Source organism: Pongo pygmaeus, chromosome 1 (assembly GCF_028885625.2).
Source record: "Pongo pygmaeus isolate AG05252 chromosome 1, NHGRI_mPonPyg2-v2.0_pri, whole genome shotgun sequence".
In the NCBI taxonomy this organism is placed as follows: Eukaryota; Metazoa; Chordata; class Mammalia; order Primates; family Hominidae; genus Pongo; species Pongo pygmaeus.
In genome coordinates, this window is record NC_072373.2 from 189644085 (window position 1) to 189666214 (window position 22130).

Below are 22130 nucleotides of genomic sequence, written 5' to 3' on the forward strand. Positions count from 1 at the left end.
CCTAGAGCAAGTTTCTCAAGAGATAGGAAGTGGAAGCTACCATTTTCTTAAGGCCTGAGCCTCAAACTTAGCATAGCATCATTGCCACCATATTCTATTGATCAATCAGTCACAGAGCCTAGATTCAAGGGGAGAGGAGTAGACCCCACCTCTCAATAGGAAGAGGGTCAAATAATATGGGCCATATTTTAAAACTACCTCTCTATTCTCTGGACATGGATTATTAACATTTTTTCCACTTGCAAAATTTATTCTTGCCCTCACAAGATTCCCCATCAGAAGTCTCATCCTTTTACACTAGTAGGCTCAAGGTCTAGGATCTCATCATCTAAATCAGGTCCCAGTACACGAGGCCTGTTAGGTGTGGTTTGTCAAGGATACCTCCTTCAGTGTGGTTCTTCTTGTCCCGACGACCTGTGAACTAAAGAAATAAGTTGTCTGCTCACTACCTACCTAACACACAGTGGTGCAACAGACACGAGGTAACATTTATAGATGCTTTCTTTTCAAAAGGGAGGAAACCTGAAGGCATGCAGCAGTCACTGGTCTTTAGAAATTCTGAGGCCGGGCGCGGTGGCTCATGCCTGTAATCGCAGCACTTTGGGAGGCCAAGGCGGGCGGATCACAAGGTCCTGGCTAACACAGTGAAACCCTGTCTCTACTAAAAATACAAAAAATTAGCCGGGCGTGGTGGTGGGCGCCTGTAGTCCCAGCTACTCAGGAGGCTGAGGCAGGAGAATGGCGTGAACCCAGGAGGCAGAGCTTGCAGTGAGCTGAGATCACACCACTGCACTCCAGCCTGGGCGACAGAGTGAGACTCTGTCTCAAAAAAAAAAAAGAAATTCCGAAATCCAACTGGGCACATGTTGACCAACTCCTTAATTAGGTCCAGTATTACTTTCTGGGAGTTGTTTTCCATGGATCTTGGTTTTATCCTCTGAATCATCCTTTTTTTCCATAAGAAAACTGAGATTGCGTTTTTAGTTTCCTTCCTGCCTGTATAAGGTTGGGCATCCAAAGGATTTTTTCCATTTTGTACCATCTTTCTTGCTTTTAGTCCAAGCTGTCAATGCTTCTGCCAGAATGATTCTCTTAGAAATGTGAGAGGTTTTTCAGCTAGGTGCAGTGGCTCACACCCATAATGCCAGCACTTTGGGAGGCCAAGGTGGGAGGATTCCTTGAGCCCATGTGTTGGAGACCAGCCTGGGCAACATAGTGAGAACCCGTCTCTGCAACAAAGTAAAAATTAGTTGGGCATGATGATGCACGCCTGTGGTACCAGCTACTCAGGAGGCCGAGTGGGAGGACTGATTATGCCCTGGAGGCCGAGGTGACAGTGAGCTATGATCATGCATGCCACTGCACTCTAGCCTGGATGACAGAGCAAGACCCTGTCTCTGATTTAAAACCAAAGAAATTTGAGGGGCTTTCTTTCAACTGTCAGAGTTCACTTCATTAGACAAAAGCCACAACTACAAGTCTTTTAATGATAAGCTCTTCTCTACTTTGGGCTTCCTATTCAGCTGCTGTAGGACAATACTCTTAAGATTCTTAAAAATCCTTTTGTTTAAGGAAAAGAATCTGTGAGGCTTGCCCTTAGGATTCTTAGAGAACCTTTTAGGCCTGAGAGCCTGCACAGCATAGACTTACATCCTTCTTACATCTTAAAGAATTTTACTGTCCTTTTCTAGAGTCGAAATCCTTTCATAATTTATAGTTTTTTGCCTTATGGAGAGACTGGAAATAAGAAATTTTATTTGTAAATTCTGCAAGTCCTGGGGGTATGTGGAGGGGTGTGTGTACATGTTTTTAAGCTCATCTCTTGTCTTGCATTTTATCATAAGCAGGGAGAAGCCAGGTGATACTTTCATTACTTTGTCTGGAAATCTCCTTAGCTATTTCTTTGAGTTCATCAGGAATATTTCTTATTTCCATGTTACTATAGTCAACAGTCCTGTCAAACTTTCAACACTTCCCCTTTCATCGATCTTCCAATAAGATTTTCTTCACTTTCCCTTAAACCTTCACTGACAGCCTCATTAAGAATCTTTAGGCCGGGCGCAGTGGCTCACACCTGTAATCCCAGCACTTTGGGAGGCCGAGGCGAGCGGATCACGAGGTCAGGAGATCAAGACCATCCTGGCTAACACGGTGAAACCCCGTCTCTACTAAAAATACAAAAAATTAGCCGGGTGTGGTGGCGGGCGCCTGTAGTCCCAGCTACTCGGGAGGCTGAGGCAGGAGAAAGGCGTGAACCCGGGAGGCGGAGCTTGCAGTGAGCCGAGATCGCGCCACTGCACTCCAGCCTGGGCGACAGAGCGAGACTCTGTCTCAAAAAAAAAAAAAAAAAAAAAAAAAAAAACACAAAACAAAACCTTTAGGCTTCCATTAAAACTCTCCTCGAGGCTCCTTCAGTTTTCACTGACACTCTGTGTGGTCCTTTATGCTTCTTTCTGCTCCCCAGGTCCAGAGCCAATGCCATGTGTGTCAGGCTTTTGTTACTGCAGCACCCTATTTCTGGTATCAGAATCTGTCCCAATAATCTTTTGCCATGTAACAACCACCACAAAATTTCATGGTTTAAAACAACAATGTGGGCAGGCCTGGGTGGAGACAGCTTGTCTCTGTTGCATGCAGCGTCAGCTGGGGTCGCTTGACTAGGACTGAAGGATCCACTTTCACCACATGGCTGACGAGCTCGTTCAGACTGTTGGTTTAAATGGACCTCCCTACAAGGTGGCTTTGCTTCCTCACACATGGTAGTTGGGGTCTCAAAGCAAATGTCCCAAGAAACAGGAAGTGGAAGTTGTCAGTTTCTTAATCCTTAGGCCCAGAAACTGGTACAGTGTTGTTTCTGCATAGTCTAAAGGCTTTATAGTTCTGCCTTTTATATCTCATCATTTAATCCATGTAGATTTTTTTAAAATCATCACCAGACTAGTTATATTATTTCCTTTTTGTGTATTTTAACTGAGGTAAAGTTTCTACATTTAGTGAAATGTACAGATCTTAAGCATACAATTTGGCCAGGCACAGTGGCTCACACCTGTAATCCCAGCACTTTGGGAGGCTGAGGCGGGCAGATCACGAGGTCAGGAGTTCGAGACCAGCCTGACCAACATGGTGAAACCCCATCTCTACTAAAAATACAAAAATTAGCCTCGCTTGATGGCACGTGCCTGTAATCCCAGCTACTCAGGAGGCTGAGGCAGGAGAATCACTTAAATCCGAGAGACGGAGGTTGCAGTGAGCCAAGGTCGCACCACTGCACTCCAGCCTGAGCAACAGAGAGAGACTCTGTCTCAAGGAAAAAAAAAAAAAACCTACAATTTAATGAGTTTTAAGCACCCATGTAACTACAACTCCAAGGAAGATGGAAGACATTTCTGCCACCCCCGAAGTTCCCTCATGCCTCCTTACAGTTGGTCTCCACTTCCACCTTTATGCTGATTTTTATCACCATAGATTAGATTTCCCTATTCTTGAACTTACTATAAATGAATCATACTATATGTACTCTTTTGTATCTGGTTTATTTCACTCAGTGTTTTAAAAAGCACCCATGTTCTTGTGCCTGTCAGGAGTTCCTTCTTTTTTATTGCCAAGTGATACTCCATTAAATGAATATACACTCACGTATTGCTTAATCACGGGGATATGATCAGAGAAATGCATCATTAGCCAATATCCTCATTTTGTGAACATCATAGTACATCAGTCTTCAACCTTTTTGGCACCAGGGACTGGTTTTATGGAAGACAGGTTTTCCATGGACCAGTGGCACGGGGGATGGTTTCAGGATGAAACTGTTCCATCTCAGATCATCAGCCATTAATTAGATTCTCATAAGGAGCACACAACCTACATGCCTCGCATGCGCAGTTTACAATAGGGTTCATGCTCCTGTGAGGATTTAATGCCACTGCTGATCTGACAGGAGGCGGAGCTCAAGTAGTAATGCTTACTCGCCTGCTGCTCAACTCCTGCTGTGCAGCCCCTTTCCTAACAGGCTGTAGACCCCCGTATTGGTCTTCAGCCTGGGGGTTGAGGACCCCTGTCATAGCGTACTTACTCAAACCTAGATGGTATAGCCCATTGCTCCTAGGCTACAAACCTGTAGAGCATGTTACTGTGCTATGGGCAGTTGCAGCACAATGGTAAGTATTTGTGTATCTAAACATGTATAAAGATAAAAAGGATACAGTAAAATTATGGTTTAAAAGATTTTTTAAATGGTGCACCTATACAGGGTACTTACCATGAATGGAGCTTGCAATACTGGAAGTTGCTCTGAGTGAGTGGTGAATGAGTGGTGAGTGAATGTGAAGGGCTAGGATATTACTGTACACTACTGTGGACTTTATAAACACTGTACACTTTGGCTACACTAAATTTTTTTTTAATTTTCTTCAATAATAAATTAACCATAGCGTACTGTAACTTTTTTACATTATAAACTTTTTAACTTTTTGACTCTTTTAATAACACTTGGCTTAAAATACAAACATACTTTATAGCCGTACAAAAATATTTTATTTTTATCTATTCTGTAAGCTTTTTTTATTTAAAAAACTTTTAGATTTATTTTATTTTTTTACTTTTTAAACTTTTTTGTTAAAACCCAAGACATACACACACATTAGCCTAGGCCTACACAAGATCAGGATCATCAATGTCACTGTTTCCTATCTCCATATCTTGTCCCACTGGAAGGTCTTCAGGGACAATAACATGCATGGCGCTGTCATCCTGTGATAACAATGCTTTCTCCTGGAATACCTCCTGAAGGACCTGCCTGAGGCTGTTTTACACTTAACTTTTTTAATAAGTAGGAGTACACTCTACAATAATGATAAGAAGTATACTAAATACACAAATCAGTAACATAATCATTTATTATGTTACCAAGTATTATGTACTCTACGTAATCCTATATGCTATACTCCTTTATATGCCTGGCAGTGCAGTAGGTTTGTTTACACCAGCTTCCTCACAAACACATGAGTAATGCATTGTGCTATGACTTTACATTGGCTACAAGGTCACTAGGTGATGGGAATTTTTCAGCTCCTATGGGAACACTGTCATATATGCAGTCTGCCGTTGACCGAAATGTCCTTATGTGGCATATGACTGTACCACAATTTGTATCTCTTCTCTTTTTGGTGGATATTTGGGTTGGTTCTAGTTTGGGGTTATTATGAATAAACTATTATGAACATTCTTATAGGTGTCTTTTCGTAGACACTTGTTTTTGTTTATTACTCTTCTTATCTCTCTGGATTCCTGCATTTTTAGTTATTTCAGTAAAAGAGTCACATTACTAGATGTGAAAATCCTGTTTCTTAAAAGACTTCAGTTAAACCTTCTTTTATTAGATCCTCCTCACACTCACCTCCAGAGGCACAAACTCTGCCAATTATTAGGCCTTTTGCAAATTATGAGAGCGTGGTTCTCATCACTCCCCACTCCTGCTTTAGGGTATACAGCTTTGTTGGGTCTGTTGAGTCAGTCGCTACCTTTCCAGTCTGCTTTCCACCTTCCTAATTTTATCGTCATCTCCTCTCTTATTATCTGGCTCATTTTAGTGAGTTTTTGGAGAGAACAGAGTTAAATGTATTTGTTCAATTCATCTTGTTTACCCTTTTCTTCTTTTTGTTTTTATGTTTCTCCTGTCACTTTCCACATATCACCTCCCTACTTTGTTTTCCATTTCTTCCGTCCATGTTGGTTTTCCTTAGAATTAGAATTATGAAGGTGGAGAATCCTCAGAGAGCATCTGGCTCAGTCACTTCATTTTTCAAGTGATGAACCTAAGACCCAAAGAGAACAACAGTCCATCCACGGGCCACACAACTACTGCTCTTATCTTTTCTACCTTTAATGGCAAAGAGACTTTTGCCCTTCTACCCCTTAAGCTAGTGAGCCACAACCACACAAGAAAGAAGAGTACCCACTACTGAAATGGGAAGCTGGAAAGCAGATGGAGGAGAAAATGTCATTGCTGACCAGGTTGCTGTGGGTCCTGAGGAGAGAACAACTCCAGAGACAACTCTGTTAGGACTGCCTCAGTCTCCTGTGCCCACTGCACCCCTTCCCCACTGCAGTGCCAGGTGGAGGCCAGTAGCTAGGAGAGTGCTTAGCTGTCTTGGGACCCTCAGGCTCTTTTCACTTTTTTTTTTTTTTTAGAGACAGGGTCTCTGTCATCCAGGCTGGAGTGCAGTGGCACGATTACAGCTCACTGCAGCCTTGAACTCCTGGGCTCAAGCAGTTCTCCCACCTCAGCCTCCCAAGTAGCTGGGACCACAGGCACATGCCACCACACCTAGCAAATTTTTTGTAGAGATGTGGTCTCACTGTGTTGCCCAGGCTGGTCTCAAACTCCTGGCTTTAAGTGATCCTTCCGCCTCAGCCTCACAAAGTGCTGTGATTACAGATGTGAGCCACTGCACCCAACTTTTTTTTTTTTTTTTTTGAGACCAGTTCTCACTCTGTCCCCCAGGCTGGCGTGCAGTGGCGTGATCTCAGCTCACTGCAAGCTCCGCCTTCCGGGTTCAAGCGATTCTCCTGCCTCAGCCTCCCGAGTAGCTGGGATTACAGGCGCCCGCCACCATGCCCGGCTATTTTTTTTTTTTTTTTAAATAGAGACGGGGTTTCACCTCTTCGCCAGGCTGATCTCGAACTCCTGACCTCGTGATCCACCCGCCTCAGCCTCCCAAAGTGCTGGGATTACAGGCGTGAGCCACCACGCCCAGTCCAACTTTTTTTTTTTTAATCCAATTTTTTTTTTTTAATTTTTATTATATTCTTTGGGCATGAGTGTTGATGTAGAAGATAAGAAAGGGACTCTAAGGCCTAAAACATAAAGCAAGGCAAATGATCAATGGTGCAACTATTCTAAATCCAATGGCATACATACACACACACACACACACACACACACACACACACACACACACGCCCTTGCTAATATTGCCACTGCCCCACAGCTCCTTACACATATATGGTAAGAGGTACAAAGAATATGTGAGGCAACCAAGTACAAAAAAATGGAAGTACGTACAAGTGGGGAATTATCTAGATTTTCTTTTCAGTGCACAGAAGACAAAGTGCAAACTCTGTGTCTTGGCCTTTGGTCTGGGCCACTCTTCCAGTCTTCCCACAGACTTTGATCATGCAGTTTGGGTTGGCAGTAGCTGGGCACAGCCTTTTCTTGACCCTCCACCCTCTACCTCCCACAGCATTTCACCAGCTCAGCTGCTAGGAATTCTGTTAGGAACCAGAGGCCAAGGTATAAAAGATGGAATAGGATGCTGTTCTCTGACTTCTCTATCCCAGAGACTCTTGAAGCTTCTTTGATTATTTGTCTCCCATAGTTTGTATCTACTTGAACAAGAATGGCAGCACAGGCCCCCACTTAGATAAGAAGAAGGTCCAGCAACTCCCTGACCATTTTGGACCAGCCCGTGCCTCTGTGGTGTTGCAGCAGGCTGTCCAGGCCTGTATCGACTGTGCTTATCACCAGAAAACCGTCTTCAGCTTCCTCAAGCAAGGCCATGGTGGTGAGGTTATCTCAGGTAAGCACACTTCGGCTCATATTGCCTCCCCGCCAGAAGGACCCGCCTTCTCAACTGGTTGATTTCTTGTAAGGCATCCTCGTTCCCACTTCATACCTGCAGGCTCTGGAAAAATGTGAAGGTATTCCATTCCTCATCTCCAACCCCCTGAGAGCCCCTCTGAGCCTTATGCATACCTCTGCCAAGGAGAATACCCACAGATTCTGCTTCACTGAGCCTCTAAACTGATTCCCCCCATCTACCTGATTGACCTGTCCGTACAGAAAGTATAGGAGAAAGAATCCAGAGGGGGCTATGTTGTGGCAGCAGGAAGGTTTCTCCAGACTGTTGCAGCCTCCCACCTGGTTTCAGGAACCACTGAACTCCTCTGTCATTCCTTTGATTCCTTAGCTTCCTGGTCCTAAACCAGGCCCAGTAGAAGAGAATTAAATCCCAGGGTGGTTGGGAAAAGTCATTTCCTTTTTCTTTACTGCTATGAGAGTTTGATTCAGTGGCACAGTGTTTTTTGCTCTCACAGAATACTCACTTTTTCTCCTGTGTCCTGATTCTGTTTCAGTTTTCCTAAATCCAAAATCCTGTTTAGCCACTAAACCTATGGAGTCTTGACCTAGAGCCTTTCAGTCTTAACTGATGCTATTCCATAATCCCCTGCCCCTCCTCCCTAGCAGGCTGTAATAACCAGCTTCAGGAAACCCCACTAGCATGGAAGACTTCATAAATAACCAGACTGTATTATTTTAGCAAACATTTATTGAACCCTTACTATGTGTCCGGTTGATTGCCAGACACTGGCCAGGAGAAGGGGAGAACAGAAGATGACAGCTTAGGCTCCATACCAGTGAAAAAGAAAGAATATACATAGCTAACTGTGAGAAGTGCTGTAATAGGGAAATGTATACAGAGTGGTGTGGGAACCCAGACTAGGAAGTACTTGGCTGTGAGGAGGATGGAGCAAACAGGCAGGGAATTATTATAGAAGACTGGGAACTGGCCAGGCGCGGTGGCTAACACCTGTAATCCCAGCACTTTGGGAGGCTGAGGTGGGCGGATCACCTGAGGTCAGGAGTTGAAGACCAGCCTGGCCAACATGGCAAAACCCTGTCTGTACTAAAAAAAAAATACAAAACATTAGCCAGGCATGGTGGTGCACGCCTGTAGTCCCAGATACTCAGGAGGCTGAGGCAAGAGAATCGCTTGAACCTGGGAGGCGGAGGTTGCAGTGAGCTGAGATCATGCCACTGCACCCCAGCCTGGGTGACAGAGGAAGACTCCGTCTCAAAAAAAAAAAAAAAAAAAAGACTGGGAAGTGCCTGGGAAATTAAGCCTTATGTCCCTTCTGAGGCCCAGCCTACTCCCTGGTCTCTTCTTTGTTTCTGTGTAGTGGTCTGTAGGAACCTGGCCTTCTTTACTGCCTCTCTTTAGCTTCTCTCTTATACCCCCTCTGGGGTTCTTCTTCTGCCTCAAAACTGTTTCTTGAGAATGACCTATCTCCCCAAATCCCCATGTCCTTGCTGCCCTCAGAGACAAATACACAGGTCTTTGCTTTTTAAGGTTTATACTGATACATTTTTAGAGAAAAAGATGATAGGAAGTAAACTAACACCAAGCATGAAACAGTTCCAAATGTTGCCAAAATTCTAGTGCCCTTATGTAGATCAGAAATTGTGTACCCATACCATTGCTGGCTATGGCTATATTCTACTCTTCTGCCGAGCTTCTCTGTTCTTGGGTAGTTCTTGTGAAAATAGCACCCTAAATGAGCAGATTTCCTGGGGGAGATCCAGCCAAGTGATGGAGCAGAGAGAATTATGTTCACAGTTGTTTTCACAAGTTGAATAAAATCATTCCAGAGCCCAGGGTGCAACAGACCTGGCCTGGCCACTCCCATATTTGCAAGCCCTTTACAGTTGGAGGCAAAAATCAAAGCCCTCGAGGGAGGGAGTTAAAGGGAGGGAGGGAGGAAACGTGGGGCACTGATTCCCTTTGTGTAACCAGGTAAGCCTGAGACAAGCAGTGGGCTGGACTCGTCCTGCCTAGCGCTGTACTCCACTGCCAGGCTGACATGCTTGGCCCTGTTTACTCACTCCACAGCCGTGTTTGACCGGGAACAGCATACCCTCAACCTCCCAGCAGTCAACAGCATCACCTACGTCCTCCGCTTCCTGGAGAAACTCTGCCACAACCTTCGTAGTGACAATCTGTTTGGCAACCAGCCCTTTACACAGACTCACTTGTCACTCACTGCCACAGAGTACAGCCACAGCCACGACAGGTACCTACCAGGTAGGAGCTGGGATGGGGCCTGGGCTGAGAGTGGGGGACAGGGCTAGCAGCAGCACCTGCAGGGGCCCAGGGCCAGCCTTCAGAACTACTGGCCTGGCACCTACTATCCAGAGGTCTGCTTTTCTGTCCCTTACCTTTGCCATATCTGAGACTTTTCAGCCTCCTCTCATCTTTACTTTTTCTTCAGGATTTTGTTTTCTGTCTCTAGGATCACCCCTATTTCCTCTAGATCCTTATCCCTAGATAAAAGGTGGTTCGCAATTCCCCTTCTGAGTTTCAGACTGCATGTGGAGCCACCAAGAAGTCACAGAACGTCTCCCAGTGTGAACCTGGCAGCAAAGGCCTAACACACATCTCCCTTGCCAGCAGGAAGGTTTAGTCTCAGGCTACAGATTGAGAAATTTGCTCCCTGGTGATTGGCCATCTATTCTTTCCTTTGGCACATGGCCCTAACTTCCAGCACTGCCAGTCTAGCAAGTCAATTCAAGTTCCTGCTATTTCTAACTCGGCTGGAAAATAACTTTCTTAGTTAACATACCAGACCCACAATGGGAAAGCAGATGCCGCGTGGCCAAATCAGTGACTAAGTACTTCCGAGAGAGATTAAAGATTCAATGGAACTCTGCGTCTCTCATCTGGAACCCAGGACACAGAACAAGGGAGGGAAGAAAAGCTCAGCCTTAAACATAGCAAGGTAGGTCATTACTGAGAGGGAGGAAAGGCCCTTAAAAAAGCCCTGCAGACTATGTCCTGAGCAGAGAAATAGGGAGGGATGCTGCCAGTGTGGGCGCTGTGCTGTCTGTTGATGGGAGGGCACAAGTCTGAAAGGTGTCTTTTTCGACCTTCCTCTATACAAACAAGTCTTGTTCCCACACTGCCTTCCGTGGTGTCTTTTCATCATAGTCTTAACAGAATCACCTCCGATAAACGCACTGCTTCTAGAGAATGTGCCCAGGGAAGTGACTGTTCCCCCATTCTCCTTCCCCCTTTCCCTCATAGATACTTCTGTACCCAAATCCGTATTGCTTATGTGACTTGCAAGCAGGTCAAAAAGATACCTGAGTTTTAAATACTCTGTGGGGACCAGACCATCCGATCCCTGCAGCCATTTCTGTGATCCCCTGGCTGATCCTTTTCTATGGAGGGAACTTCTCCTCACCTAACCCATGCTAGATTGCTTTCTTTCAGTACCAGAGTCTCTGAGAAAAGAAAAAGGCATTCTGACTTGCAGTTAGAATGTTGCACTGGGAGTCTGGACTGGGCATGGTAGAGCTGGTACAGACAAAGGCAAGTTGTTAAATACCTCCAGTTAGGCATTCAGGAACTCTGATCTACATTTCAGAGGTGAAAGTTAGGCCTACCTGGTTTTCTGAAAGAATGGATGCATGAATGGGGGTAGCATATCCATGAGTGTAGCTGCTAGTTTAAAAAGAGATTTCTCAAAGAAACAGGAACTCCGAATTCTTAAATGGAATGCCATCATTAAGAAGTGAGAGAAATATACTGGTAGCAGCATTCAGAGACTGGTAAGGATGTACCTCATGGGCCTGCAGTCCCAAAAGTGGTTTGGGACCGGGGCATGACCTTTCCTGGGAATTCTGCCCCAGTTTACATCTCTCTGATTCAGCCACTAGATAAGAGGAAGCAAACTTTAGCCAGACTCTTCTTGCCTCATCAACTAAGAGAAATAAAGATCAAGGTATCACATTCTGCCATTAGCTGCTACCTCTCCCTTTCCCATTTTCAGACAGATTGAGCCCACTTTTTGTGTCCTCCTCTGCTCTTAAGCTGTTTCTCATCGTGGGTGCTCAGCAACTTGTCTGCTCTCACTCTAGTTTCTATTTGCTTCCCTGAAATTAGCCTTTAACTATGCCCAGACAAGCCAGAGCCTTGCCTAAACTTCTAATTCCTCTGTGCTTCTTAGTGTATCCTTTCTGCCTGCTTGCCTGCTTGCCTGCCTACCTTCCTGCCTGCTTGCCTGCCTTACTGACCCTTTGCCGCACCTCTGATATTATCATTTCCTGTGTTTTTCTGATTACTTACCTAAACCTCTGCCAAAGAGCTCGATCTATACAAGAGCTGTCTTTTGCTTTGCCCTTTGGATCTGGTATTTATGACTCCTGCCCTTCTGCTTGGCTACACGCTTCTACTAGACATCCATAGGTACCACCTCTGTTATCTGGGTGCTTACTGGCCCTCCCCCTTTCCTATATCCTTGTCTCCACACTACCCTACCACTTACAGTCCTGGCCCAGCTGACCATGCACTTCCGATATAGCAGGTAGTCACCCAAAGCTCAGGGAGATTTCATATCCTATTAAGCTTTCCTACCTAAGTTGAGACTATTACTTTTTTCTCCAATGTTTTATTTTAAAAATTTCAAACCTACAGAAAAGTTACAAAAATAGAACAATAAGCAACCATGAACTCTTTGCCTGTCTTTACCACTTAACTTTTTGCAGTATTTACTTCGTCTGTTTCTCCTAACTATATATACACATATAAATATATGTACTTGTTGAATACCTATATATTTAAAGTATGTTTTTCATTTATTTACTGAACCATTTGAGAGTTAACTGCAGATGAGAGATTTTATCCTTAAATACTTTTGTGTTTATCTCCTAAGAATAAGGAACATAATAGTATTATGATGATTAAGAAATTTAACATAAATAAAAACTAATGAGGCCAGGCACGCTGGCTCACGCCTGTAATCCCAGCACTTTGAGAGGCTGAGGCAGGCAGATCGTGAGGTCAGGAGATCAAGACTATCCTGGCTAACACGGTAAAAACCCGTCTCTACTAAAAATACAAAAAAAAAAAATTAGCTGGGTGTGGTGGCGGACGCCTATAGTCCCAGCTACTTAGGAGGCTGAGGCAGGAGAATGGTGTGAACTCGGGAGGCGGAGCTTGCAGTGAGCAGCGATTGCGCCACTGCACTCCAGCCTGGGCGACAGAGCGAGACTCTGTCTCAAAAAAAAAAAAAAAAAAAAAGTCTAATGAAATTTAACATGAATAAAATACTACTAGGCCAGGTGCGGTGGCTCATGCCTGTAATCCTAGCACTGTGTGATGCCAAGGTGGGCAGATCACTTGAGGTCAGGAGTTCAAGACCAGCTGGGCCAACATGGTGAAACCCTATCTCTACCAAAAATACAAAAATTAGCTGGACATGGTGGTGTGCAACTATAATTCCAGCTACTCGGGAGGCTGAGGCAGGAGAATTGCTTGAACCCAGGAGGCAGAGGTTGCAATAAGCCAAGATTGTGCCACTGCACTCCAGCCTTAGCAACAGAGTGAGACTCCGTCTGAAAAATAATAATAATAAATTAATATACTACTAGCTATTATATAGTTCATATTAGAATTCCCCCCAGTTGTCACACTAATGTCCTTTATTACTGTTTTTTCCTAATCCAGGATTCAATAAAGGATCATCCACTGCATTTAATTCTCCTGTCTCTTTAGTTTCCTTTATCTAGAACAGTTATCCACCTTTTTTTTTCTATCTTTCACAATGTGACACTGGCATTTTGAATAATCCAGGCCAGTTGTTTTACTTTAGGTCATCAAATATTTACAAATACTTACTCTGTGCCCGATTCTATACTAGACTCTAGGGAGACAGAGGTGAGACAGACTCCATCCCTGCGCTCAAAGAGCTGAGACAGGGAGAGATATGTGAACATGTATGTGGTGAAAGCAGAGCACAGAGGTACTCTGGCCCAGCAAAGCATGATGAGCAAGGAGTATGGTGAAAGAAGAAGTCAAGGGAAGATTCCTGGGGGAGGCAATGTCAGAGCAGAGTCTCTTCTTCAGAACTATGCATGTGGCTGGATCAAGTAAGAGGCTGGTGAAGACTAAAAGAGGCCCAGCCAGGCACAGTGGCTCACGCCTGTAATCTCAGCACTTTGGGAGGCCAAAAGTGGATCACCTGAGGTCGGGAGTTCGAGACCAGCCTGGCTAACATGGTGAAACCCTGTCTCTACTAATAATACAAAAATTAGCTGGGCATGGTGGTGCCTGCCTGTAATCCCAGCTACTCGGGAGGCTGAGGCAGGAGAATCGCTTGAACCTGGGAGGCGGAGGTTGCAGTGAGCTGAGATCGCACCATTGCACTCCAGCCTGGATGACAAAGCGAAACTCCATCTCAAAAAAAAAGCCCCTTCTGGCACCCTAAAAAATACTGAGAATGGTGACAAAGATATTGTCCCTACCTTCAGTATTAGGAACAATATGAACATGTATGTGGTGAAAGCAGAGCGCAGAGGTACTCTGGCCCAGCAAGGCATGATGAGCCAGGAGTATGGTGAAAGAAGAGGTCAAGGGAGGATTCCTGAGGGAGGTGATGTCAGAGCAGAACTATACATGTGGCTAGATCAAGTAAGTGGCTAGTGAAGATTAAGTAAAAGAGGCCCAGCAAGGTGCGGTGGCTCAGTATGAGGCAGGAGATTGTTAGGACAGTATTAAGCAGGAGACTGTATTGATTTCACTGGTCCCAGTGACTATTAAGTTTAGCTGTAATTGAAATCTACCCAGCATTAAACTCTTGAGTCTGCTGTTTTGGGATTCTCAGGTTCCTCTCTGTTAGAGGAAGTGGTTCATTGCCCATGACACTGGTTCCTTGTGCCTTTCTTTCCAGTTGTCATCCCGGTCTTCTGAGTTAGTTATAAAGTGGTTCTCCTGCCACAATCCCAAGATTCACAGTGGTTAAAGCCAAATAAAAACTGAAATATCAAGATGCGCTCTGATCCCCACATAGGTTTCCAATCTAGAATTGTCAGAGTTTTAAGATGACGCAAATGCTCCTAATTCACTGAAGCACACTGTCTGGCACACGTCCGCTTTTCAGGTGGACCTTCTTGGGACCACAGCTTAAACTTCAAGGTGTCAGGAAGACCTCCAAGGCTCTCCTCATCCAAAAGAGATGCACCTGATACTGTCCATCTTAATATCCTGTTTCTTTCCTTTGTTATAATTATAATAGTTGCTAATATTTTTAGCTACCTGTATTTTGTCATCTGCCTCACTATAGTAAATGTTCCATGAGGATAGAGACAATATCTTTTTCACCATTCTCAGTATCCATCATCCTAACTGTCACATGGTAAGTAATTAATAGTATTTGTTGAATGAAAGAGTAGTAAACGATGTGGGAAGTGGTTCAGAGAGGGATTTTTTTTTTTTAAACACTGCGAGTGATGTAAACATGCACAAGGACTGTGCTATGTCTTTGGGTCCTGCGTTGGTGTAAGAATTTTCTTAGATCAACATCTCTAGTTCCTTGGTCACTCAGTTCACACCCATAAAGGGGAAAGCTCGGTTATGAGCATGGAATCTTTGCATCTTGGAAGTGGAAAGTACTCTAGAGATGATCTAGTATCTAGCCCAACACCTGATGACAGGTTCTCTCTATCTTTGGCAATTGATTTTATTGTTGGGCAGTTCTGATTGCTAAAATGCCCTCCTTTTTTTGTTGTTGTTTTGTTTTTGTTTTTTGTTTTTTGTTTTGAGACGGACTTTCGCTCTCGTTGCCCAGGCTGGAGTGCAATGGCGAGATCTCAGCTCACTGCAACCTCCACCTCCCGGGTTCAAGCGATTCTCCTACCTCAGCCTCCCGAGTAGCTGGGATTACAGGCATGCACCACCACGCCCGGCTAATTTTGTATTTTTAGTAGAGACGGGGTTTCTCCATGTTGGTCAGGCTGATCTCGAACTCTCAACCTCAGGTGATCCACCCACCTCGGCCTCCCAAAGTGCTGGGATTACAGGCGTGAGCCACCATGCCCAGCCAAAATGCCCTCCTTTTTAAGCTGAAATCTGCCTTCTTACAACTCCTGCCCCCATTCTACTCTCTGTATTCCAAAAGAGCAAATCTACCTCCAGTCTTCTTTTCCCATGACTGCCCTTAGGGTGTTTCTCTCCCTTGACTTTTCTCCGGACGATGCCTTCCCATTGCCTTTCCCCTTTGCCATGATCTTGAGGTTCCTCACCACCACTCTGATCATCCTCCACTGGGAACTCTAATTTTTAAGGTCAGCTTTGCAATGTGATACTCTGAGAAGAGCTGCTTCTCACTGAAAATACATGCATAAGGGCTAGGTCCTTATCTATTTGTTTACCTCTGCATGTACCATAACTAGTATAGTGGCTGTCACACACACAAAGGGTGCTCAACAAATGTTTGTTTGATCCCAGTTGCTCCCATATCTGCAGCATATCAATAGTATATTTTACACTGACCCTAGGAAGTTTAAGCATTTTTCATCTCCATTTTATAGATGGGCAAAGGAATCCTATAAAAAGGCAGTGATCATTGACTAATCAAGTCTTCCAGCCCCAGTCTTTGACACCTGCGCCAGTGGTTTCAAAATTTGTTTTGTTTTACCAGTAGAACTCCTTTAAAAAAAAAAAAAAAAAAAAAAAAAAAAGTTTTTTGGCAAAGATAAAATTGTATATAAAATTTGTATACACTCCAGTGCATAAAAATTAAAACCAGAGTAGTTTTGATAGAAGTTTGGATGAGGCCCATAGCCCTACTTACTTGGCCTCCGTGTGGAGGGCCCACAGGGCTCTGTAGAACACAGTTTGAAAGTATGGCAGTCTTCAGGCTGGGTGTGGTTGCTCACACCTGTGATCCCAACACTTTGGGAGACCGAGGTGGGCAGATCACTTGAAGCCAGGAGTTCAAGACTAGCCTGGCCAACATGGCAAAATCCCATCTCTGCTAAAAATACAAAAAAAAAAAAATCAGTGGGGCATGATGGCATGCACCTGTAGTCCCAACTACTTGGGAGGCTGAGGCACAAGAATCGCTTGAACCCAGGAGGTGGAGGTTGCAGTGGAGTGCAGTGAGTCGTGCCACTGCATTCCAGCCTGGGTGATAGAGTGAGACTCTGTCTCAAAAAAAAAAAAAAGTATTTGCAATCTTCTATTCTGGCACTGTCCTACCAAAGAGAGCCTCGTCTGATCAGCCTTGTCAGGACTAGGACCTCCCAGAGCTTTGGAGCATGATGCTTTCAGTACATCTCATTAGGATAAGATTTCATGACTTGCCATCAGTCCAGATTTTCAGACCCTTCAACTCAGAATCTACGTCTCAGTGTTCTTAGCATTGCTGAAAGGCAGAGACACTCAATGGTTTGCATCAGCATCTGGTAAGCCTCTGGCTTTGTCATCATAATTATTCTTCACATCTGTTAGCTCATGTGAGGCAGACAATACTATCCCCAGTCTTAGCTGAATAAAATGAGAACTAGAAGAGTGAGGTTACCCTGCTGATAAATGCTGAAACTGGATGAAATATTTTTCTTGAACTATCACAGACAGCTTAGATTTGCCACTTCAACTCCGAATGAAATACAAAATAATAATTGTTCACATTCATAAAGTTCCTCCCATTCCATTTTCTCATTTGATGTTCTCAGCATGATAGGGGATGATTTTTCCCTGTTTTACACATGAAGAAACTGGTGCTTAGAGAAGATAAGCTACTTGTCTAGAATCACATACCTAGTGAAAGGCAGGAGCCCAGGTATAGAACCCAGGTCTCCTATATCCTGGATTGGATTCCCATTTGTGTCTCAAAATGGGACCCTGCTAGTCATTTTTCCTGGAAAATAGGAATCAGAACCCTCATCTGCAGGAGGAGGTGAGATATGGCTTAGGTATTATGGACCCTCAAAGGGGGTCCTTAAGATGTTCCTTATCAAGAAAAAGCATAGGGCATCTAGACCAGAAAAAGCCTCAAAGACCATCTAGTCTAAGAGAAGGAATTTCTAAAGAGACCAAAGTCCAGAGAGTGGCACTGAGCTTGACTAAGGTCACCTCATGACAGCCACAACCATGACTGGTACACAGGCCTCCTGAGTCCCTGCCCAGGGCTTTTTCTTTTGTTGCTGCTTGCTCCACTCAAACAGGTACCTGGGAGCCAGCACTCTGGCAGTCATTCTAAGCTCTAACTCTGGTTTTACTGTTTTTCAGGTGAAACCTTTGTCCTGGGGAATAGTCTGGCCCGCTCCTTGGAACCACACTCAGACTCAATGGACTCTGCCTCAAATCCCACCAACCTTGTCAGCACCTCCCAAAGGCACCGGCCCTTGCTTTCATCCTGTGGCCTCCCACCAAGCACTGCCTCAGCTGTGCGCAGGCTATGCTCCAAGGGTAAGCTTACCAGAGTCTTGGCCCTCCTTCCCTCCCTCACTCTTTCCTTCACTTCCTTCCTGAGCTCTGGGAGGCCAGAGAGGACCTAGCTCTGTTGCCCTCTGCCTGGTGGTGGGACTAGGGACTGGACTTACTCTTGTGCCTGGCCTTGCACCTTGGAGGTAATTGGAGCTCCAGGATTGGCTTGAGCATAACAGAAACTAAGAGCCAAAGACCTAGACCCAAAAGGGACAGGGAAGGATTCATTCACTCATTCATCCATTAACTATTTATTTGAACTCCATCAGTGTTTGGCATGGGGAAGCAAAAATCAGTCACTTTTTATCTTCAAGGTGTTATGGGGAGAGAGACACTTAAACAGATAATTATTAAACAATGTCTTGAGTGCAGTGACAGACATACGCTTTCGGTAATATGAAAATTACAAGAAGGAATACCTAACCCAAGCTTGGTGTTCAAGGGACACTTTCTTAAGGGAGTGATGCCTTGCCTGAGACTGTATAAATGGCCATATCTGGGCTGGTAGAGGAGGGAGAGCTTTCCAGGAAGAGGGGCAACATGAATAAGGGCAAAAGAATAAGAAATAGCACTGATTATACCAGGAACTGCATGCAATTTGGAATTGCTCAACCATAAAATGTAATACTGAGACTCAAAGAGAAAAGCCTGGAAAGGTCAAGGCATATATCATAGAAGACCTTAAATGGGCGTTTAATTAGAGGCAAGACAGGTTTTTGTTTTGAATAGATTATTGACTACTGTGTTGAGCATGGATTTGAGGAGGGACAAAACTAGAGAAACCTAAACAAATTAGGAGGTTACTCGAGTGGGCCAGATCTGAAGTGACAAAGGCCTGGGTTAGGGCAGAGACAGAAGGTTTGGAGAAGAGAGAGTGGATCTGAAAACTGTTCACAAGGTAAATTTAATCAGATTTGAGGATTTAATCAGATGTGAGGAAGAAGGGAGTGAGGACTGTCTCCCAGGTTTCTAGATGTGGTGGCCAGATAGATGGTGGTGCCATCCACTGAGAGAGGGAACCCACCATAGAAGAGAAGGAAGGTGGGGGAGCCCATGGTCATATAGATGACATCTAACAGGCAGTGGATATGCAGATCCAATCCTCAGGGAAGAGTGCTGGGCTGAAGTTAAATATTTAGGAGTCACCAGTGTATAAACAGCAGTTGAAATTTTAGGGTGAATGATCACTGGCCATCAGAGAAATGCAAATCAAAACCGCAATGAGATACCATCTCACACCAGTTAGAATGGCAATCATTAAAAAGTCAGGAAACAACAGGTGCTGGAGAGGATGTGGAGAAATAGGAACACTTTTACACTGTTGGTGGGACTGTAAACTAGTTCAACCCTTGTGGAAGTCAGTGTGGCAATTCCTCAGGGATCTAGAACTAGAAATTCCATTTGACCCAGCCATCCCATTACTAGGTGTATACCCAAAGGACTATAAATCATGCTGCTGTAAAGACACATGCACACGTATGTTTATTGCGGCACTATTCACAATAGCAAAGACTTGGAACCAACCCAAATGTCCAACAATGATAGACTGGATTAAGAAAATGTGGCACATATATACCATGGAATACTATGCAGCCATAAAAAATGATGAGTTCATGTCCTTTGTAGGGACATGGATGAAATTGGAAATCATCATTCTCAGTAAACTATCGCAAGAACAAAAAACCAAACACCGCAAATTCTCACTCATAAGTGGGAATTGAACAATGAGAACACATGGACACAGGAAGGGGAACATCACACTCTGGGGACTGTTGTGGGGTGGGGGGAGGGGGGAGGGATAGCATTGGGAGATATACCTAATGCTAGATGACGAGTTAGTGGGTGCAGCGCACCAGCATGGCACATGTATACATATGTAACTAACCTGCACATTGCGCACATGTACCCTAAAACCTAAAGTATAATAATAATAAATTTTTAAAAAAAAGAAGCAAAAGAAAAAATATATATATAAAATTTAAAATTAGATAAGAAATAAAAAAAAAAAAAAGAAATTTTAGGGTGAATGATACTCACTTCTCAGAAGTATGTAGTGAATGAAAATAACAGTTAACCAAAGATGAAGTCCTGGGAACCAAGAAAGCTTAGGAGGTGAGAATGGGAAGGCGAGCCCACCAAGGAGAAAAAGGAATATTCAAAGTGAGGGAAAATTTAGAAAATTCAAACTGAGAAGAATTTGATATTGCGGTGGCCAGGACTACAGAGAGTATTTGAAGGAGAGCACAGCATAACAAAGTTCTGGCAAAAAAGGGACTGAGAAACATCTATTGGATTCCACCATTAGTGGGTAATTGGTGGATCTTAGCGAAAGCAGCCTTGGTGCTGTGGTGGAGGGGTGAAGGCAGATTGCGCTGGGGACTGTGATGAGAAAAAAAAGGCTGGTGATGAGTAGGACTCTAAGTCAAAGAAGATCTTTCGGAATGGGAGCCCTTCAAGCACGTATGTCAGTAGACAGCTTGCACCTTCCAAAAAGTAGCAATTAAGAATACAGGAAAGAGGAGAAAGTTAGGCTTCAGGAGTGGTGGGATCAAGGGCACAGGCAGAAGCATCAGTCTTAAGCCAAAAGGAGGCACACTTTCTCTGAGAGAGGAGGGAAGATTGAGTGTGTCCATCAGTGAATAGAGAAAGGCCTGGTCAGGGAAGGAGTTAGGAGCACTGATAGACTGGACTAGTCTTAAAGAAGATGGGGAAAAATGGACCAAAGAAAAGGGGATGATTTGCAGGAAACCTCAGGGCCCAACTATGCTTGTAGACTAGTTGGCCAGTTTGCAAAAGCTATGGTTTTCTTCTGTGATTCTTAGCAACCTAGTAGGTATGGGATGAGAAAAGACAGCTTGAGAATTAAGGGCTTTTTTGCTGAGCTAGTAGAGCAAGAGCTGGGAGGAAGGGGGAGAGTATGTAAAGAAATCAGGAATCAGGAAGAGCAGTTTAAGTCATCAACCACTACATCTGGGAAGGCAGTCAGGGTAGGAAGGATGCAAGGCTAAATTAGGATAGGGAAAATGGAAAGTTTGACATGCCAAAGAACTTTGTGATATAATGGTTATAGTGGACATACGTCCCAAGAGAGCTGAAAAGATGGAAGGTTGGGGTCAGAGAATGGGATGCTTAAAATTCGGAAGTGGATTTATTCCAAGGGATTGCAAGAACCAGACAGTGGTGTTGGCAGTAGGTATTTGGAGTAGAATGGAGGTGAGAGTCACTGGAGGCATGGTAGCTGGATTGCCTCCAAGGATTAGAGCAGGAGTTGGGGTGGAACAGTGGGTAGTGAGCTAAGTAACAAAAAATCTTCATTTACCAAGGGGTAGAAACCCAAATATCTATGAGTAACAGTGAGAAGGAAGAGCTGATGGTTGGGTACATGTTTGGCCTCTGAAGAACGTGAGCTTTCATAGGAGGATGGTCTAGAAGCAGCAGTGGGGAGCCAGGAGAATGTCACTTCCACACCCTGATTCCAGCCTCCTCCAGCCCAGGGACGCATGAGTGAGGTGTGAAAGTATAGGAAGACTCCATTAGCAGAGCCTGCAATGAAAAAAAGTCACCTCGGCCAGGCACGGTGGCTTATGCCTGTAATCCCAGCACTTTGGGAGGCCGAGGAGGGTGGATCACCCTCCTTGACTCCAGGATAGTCAAGAGATCGAGACTATCCTGGCCAACATGGTGAAATCCTGTCTCTATTGAAAATACAAAAAATTAGCCGGACGTGGTAGCAGGCGCCTGTAGTCCCAGCTACTCGGGAGGCTGAGGCAGGAGAATGGTGTGAACCCGGGAGGCCAAGCTTGCAGTGAGCCGAGATCGCGCCACTGCACTCCAGCCTGGGGGACAGAGCGAGACTCCGTCTCAAAAAAAAAAAAAAGAAAAGAAAAGAAAAGAAAAAAAGTCACCTCAGCGGAGAGAGAGCTTTCAGGAAGGCTGAATCATGGGAAGAAGTCTGCGGTGCCCCTCCCCCCACTCCAACCCGAGCAGGGCAGCAAAATGGAATCTAAAGGGCTCTCTCAAGTAGAGGCAGAGCTGAGCGCTGATTCTAGCCTCGGCTCCCTTGCCTTGAGACTTGAGTCAGTCATC

At 44.6% G+C, this 22130-nt stretch overlaps 1 protein-coding gene across 24 annotated transcripts in view; it reads left to right on the top strand.

Annotated features, from left to right (window-relative positions):
* Window positions 1-22130, top strand: part of SCMH1 (Scm polycomb group protein homolog 1) — a 242035-nt gene that overhangs the window by 212978 nt on the left and 6927 nt on the right. For 23 of the 24 annotated variants that reach the window (XM_063665596.1, XM_063665586.1, XM_054492597.1 and 20 more), the window contains 3 exons: window positions 7377-7577; window positions 9669-9860; window positions 17847-18026. In XM_063665596.1, coding sequence (XP_063521666.1) covers window positions 7377-7577; window positions 9669-9860; window positions 17847-18026 — 573 coding nt within the window. Of the gene's footprint in view, window positions 1-7376; window positions 7578-9668; window positions 9861-17846; window positions 18027-22130 lie in introns of those variants that run through there. The other variant, XM_063665599.1, reaches the window with a different exon arrangement.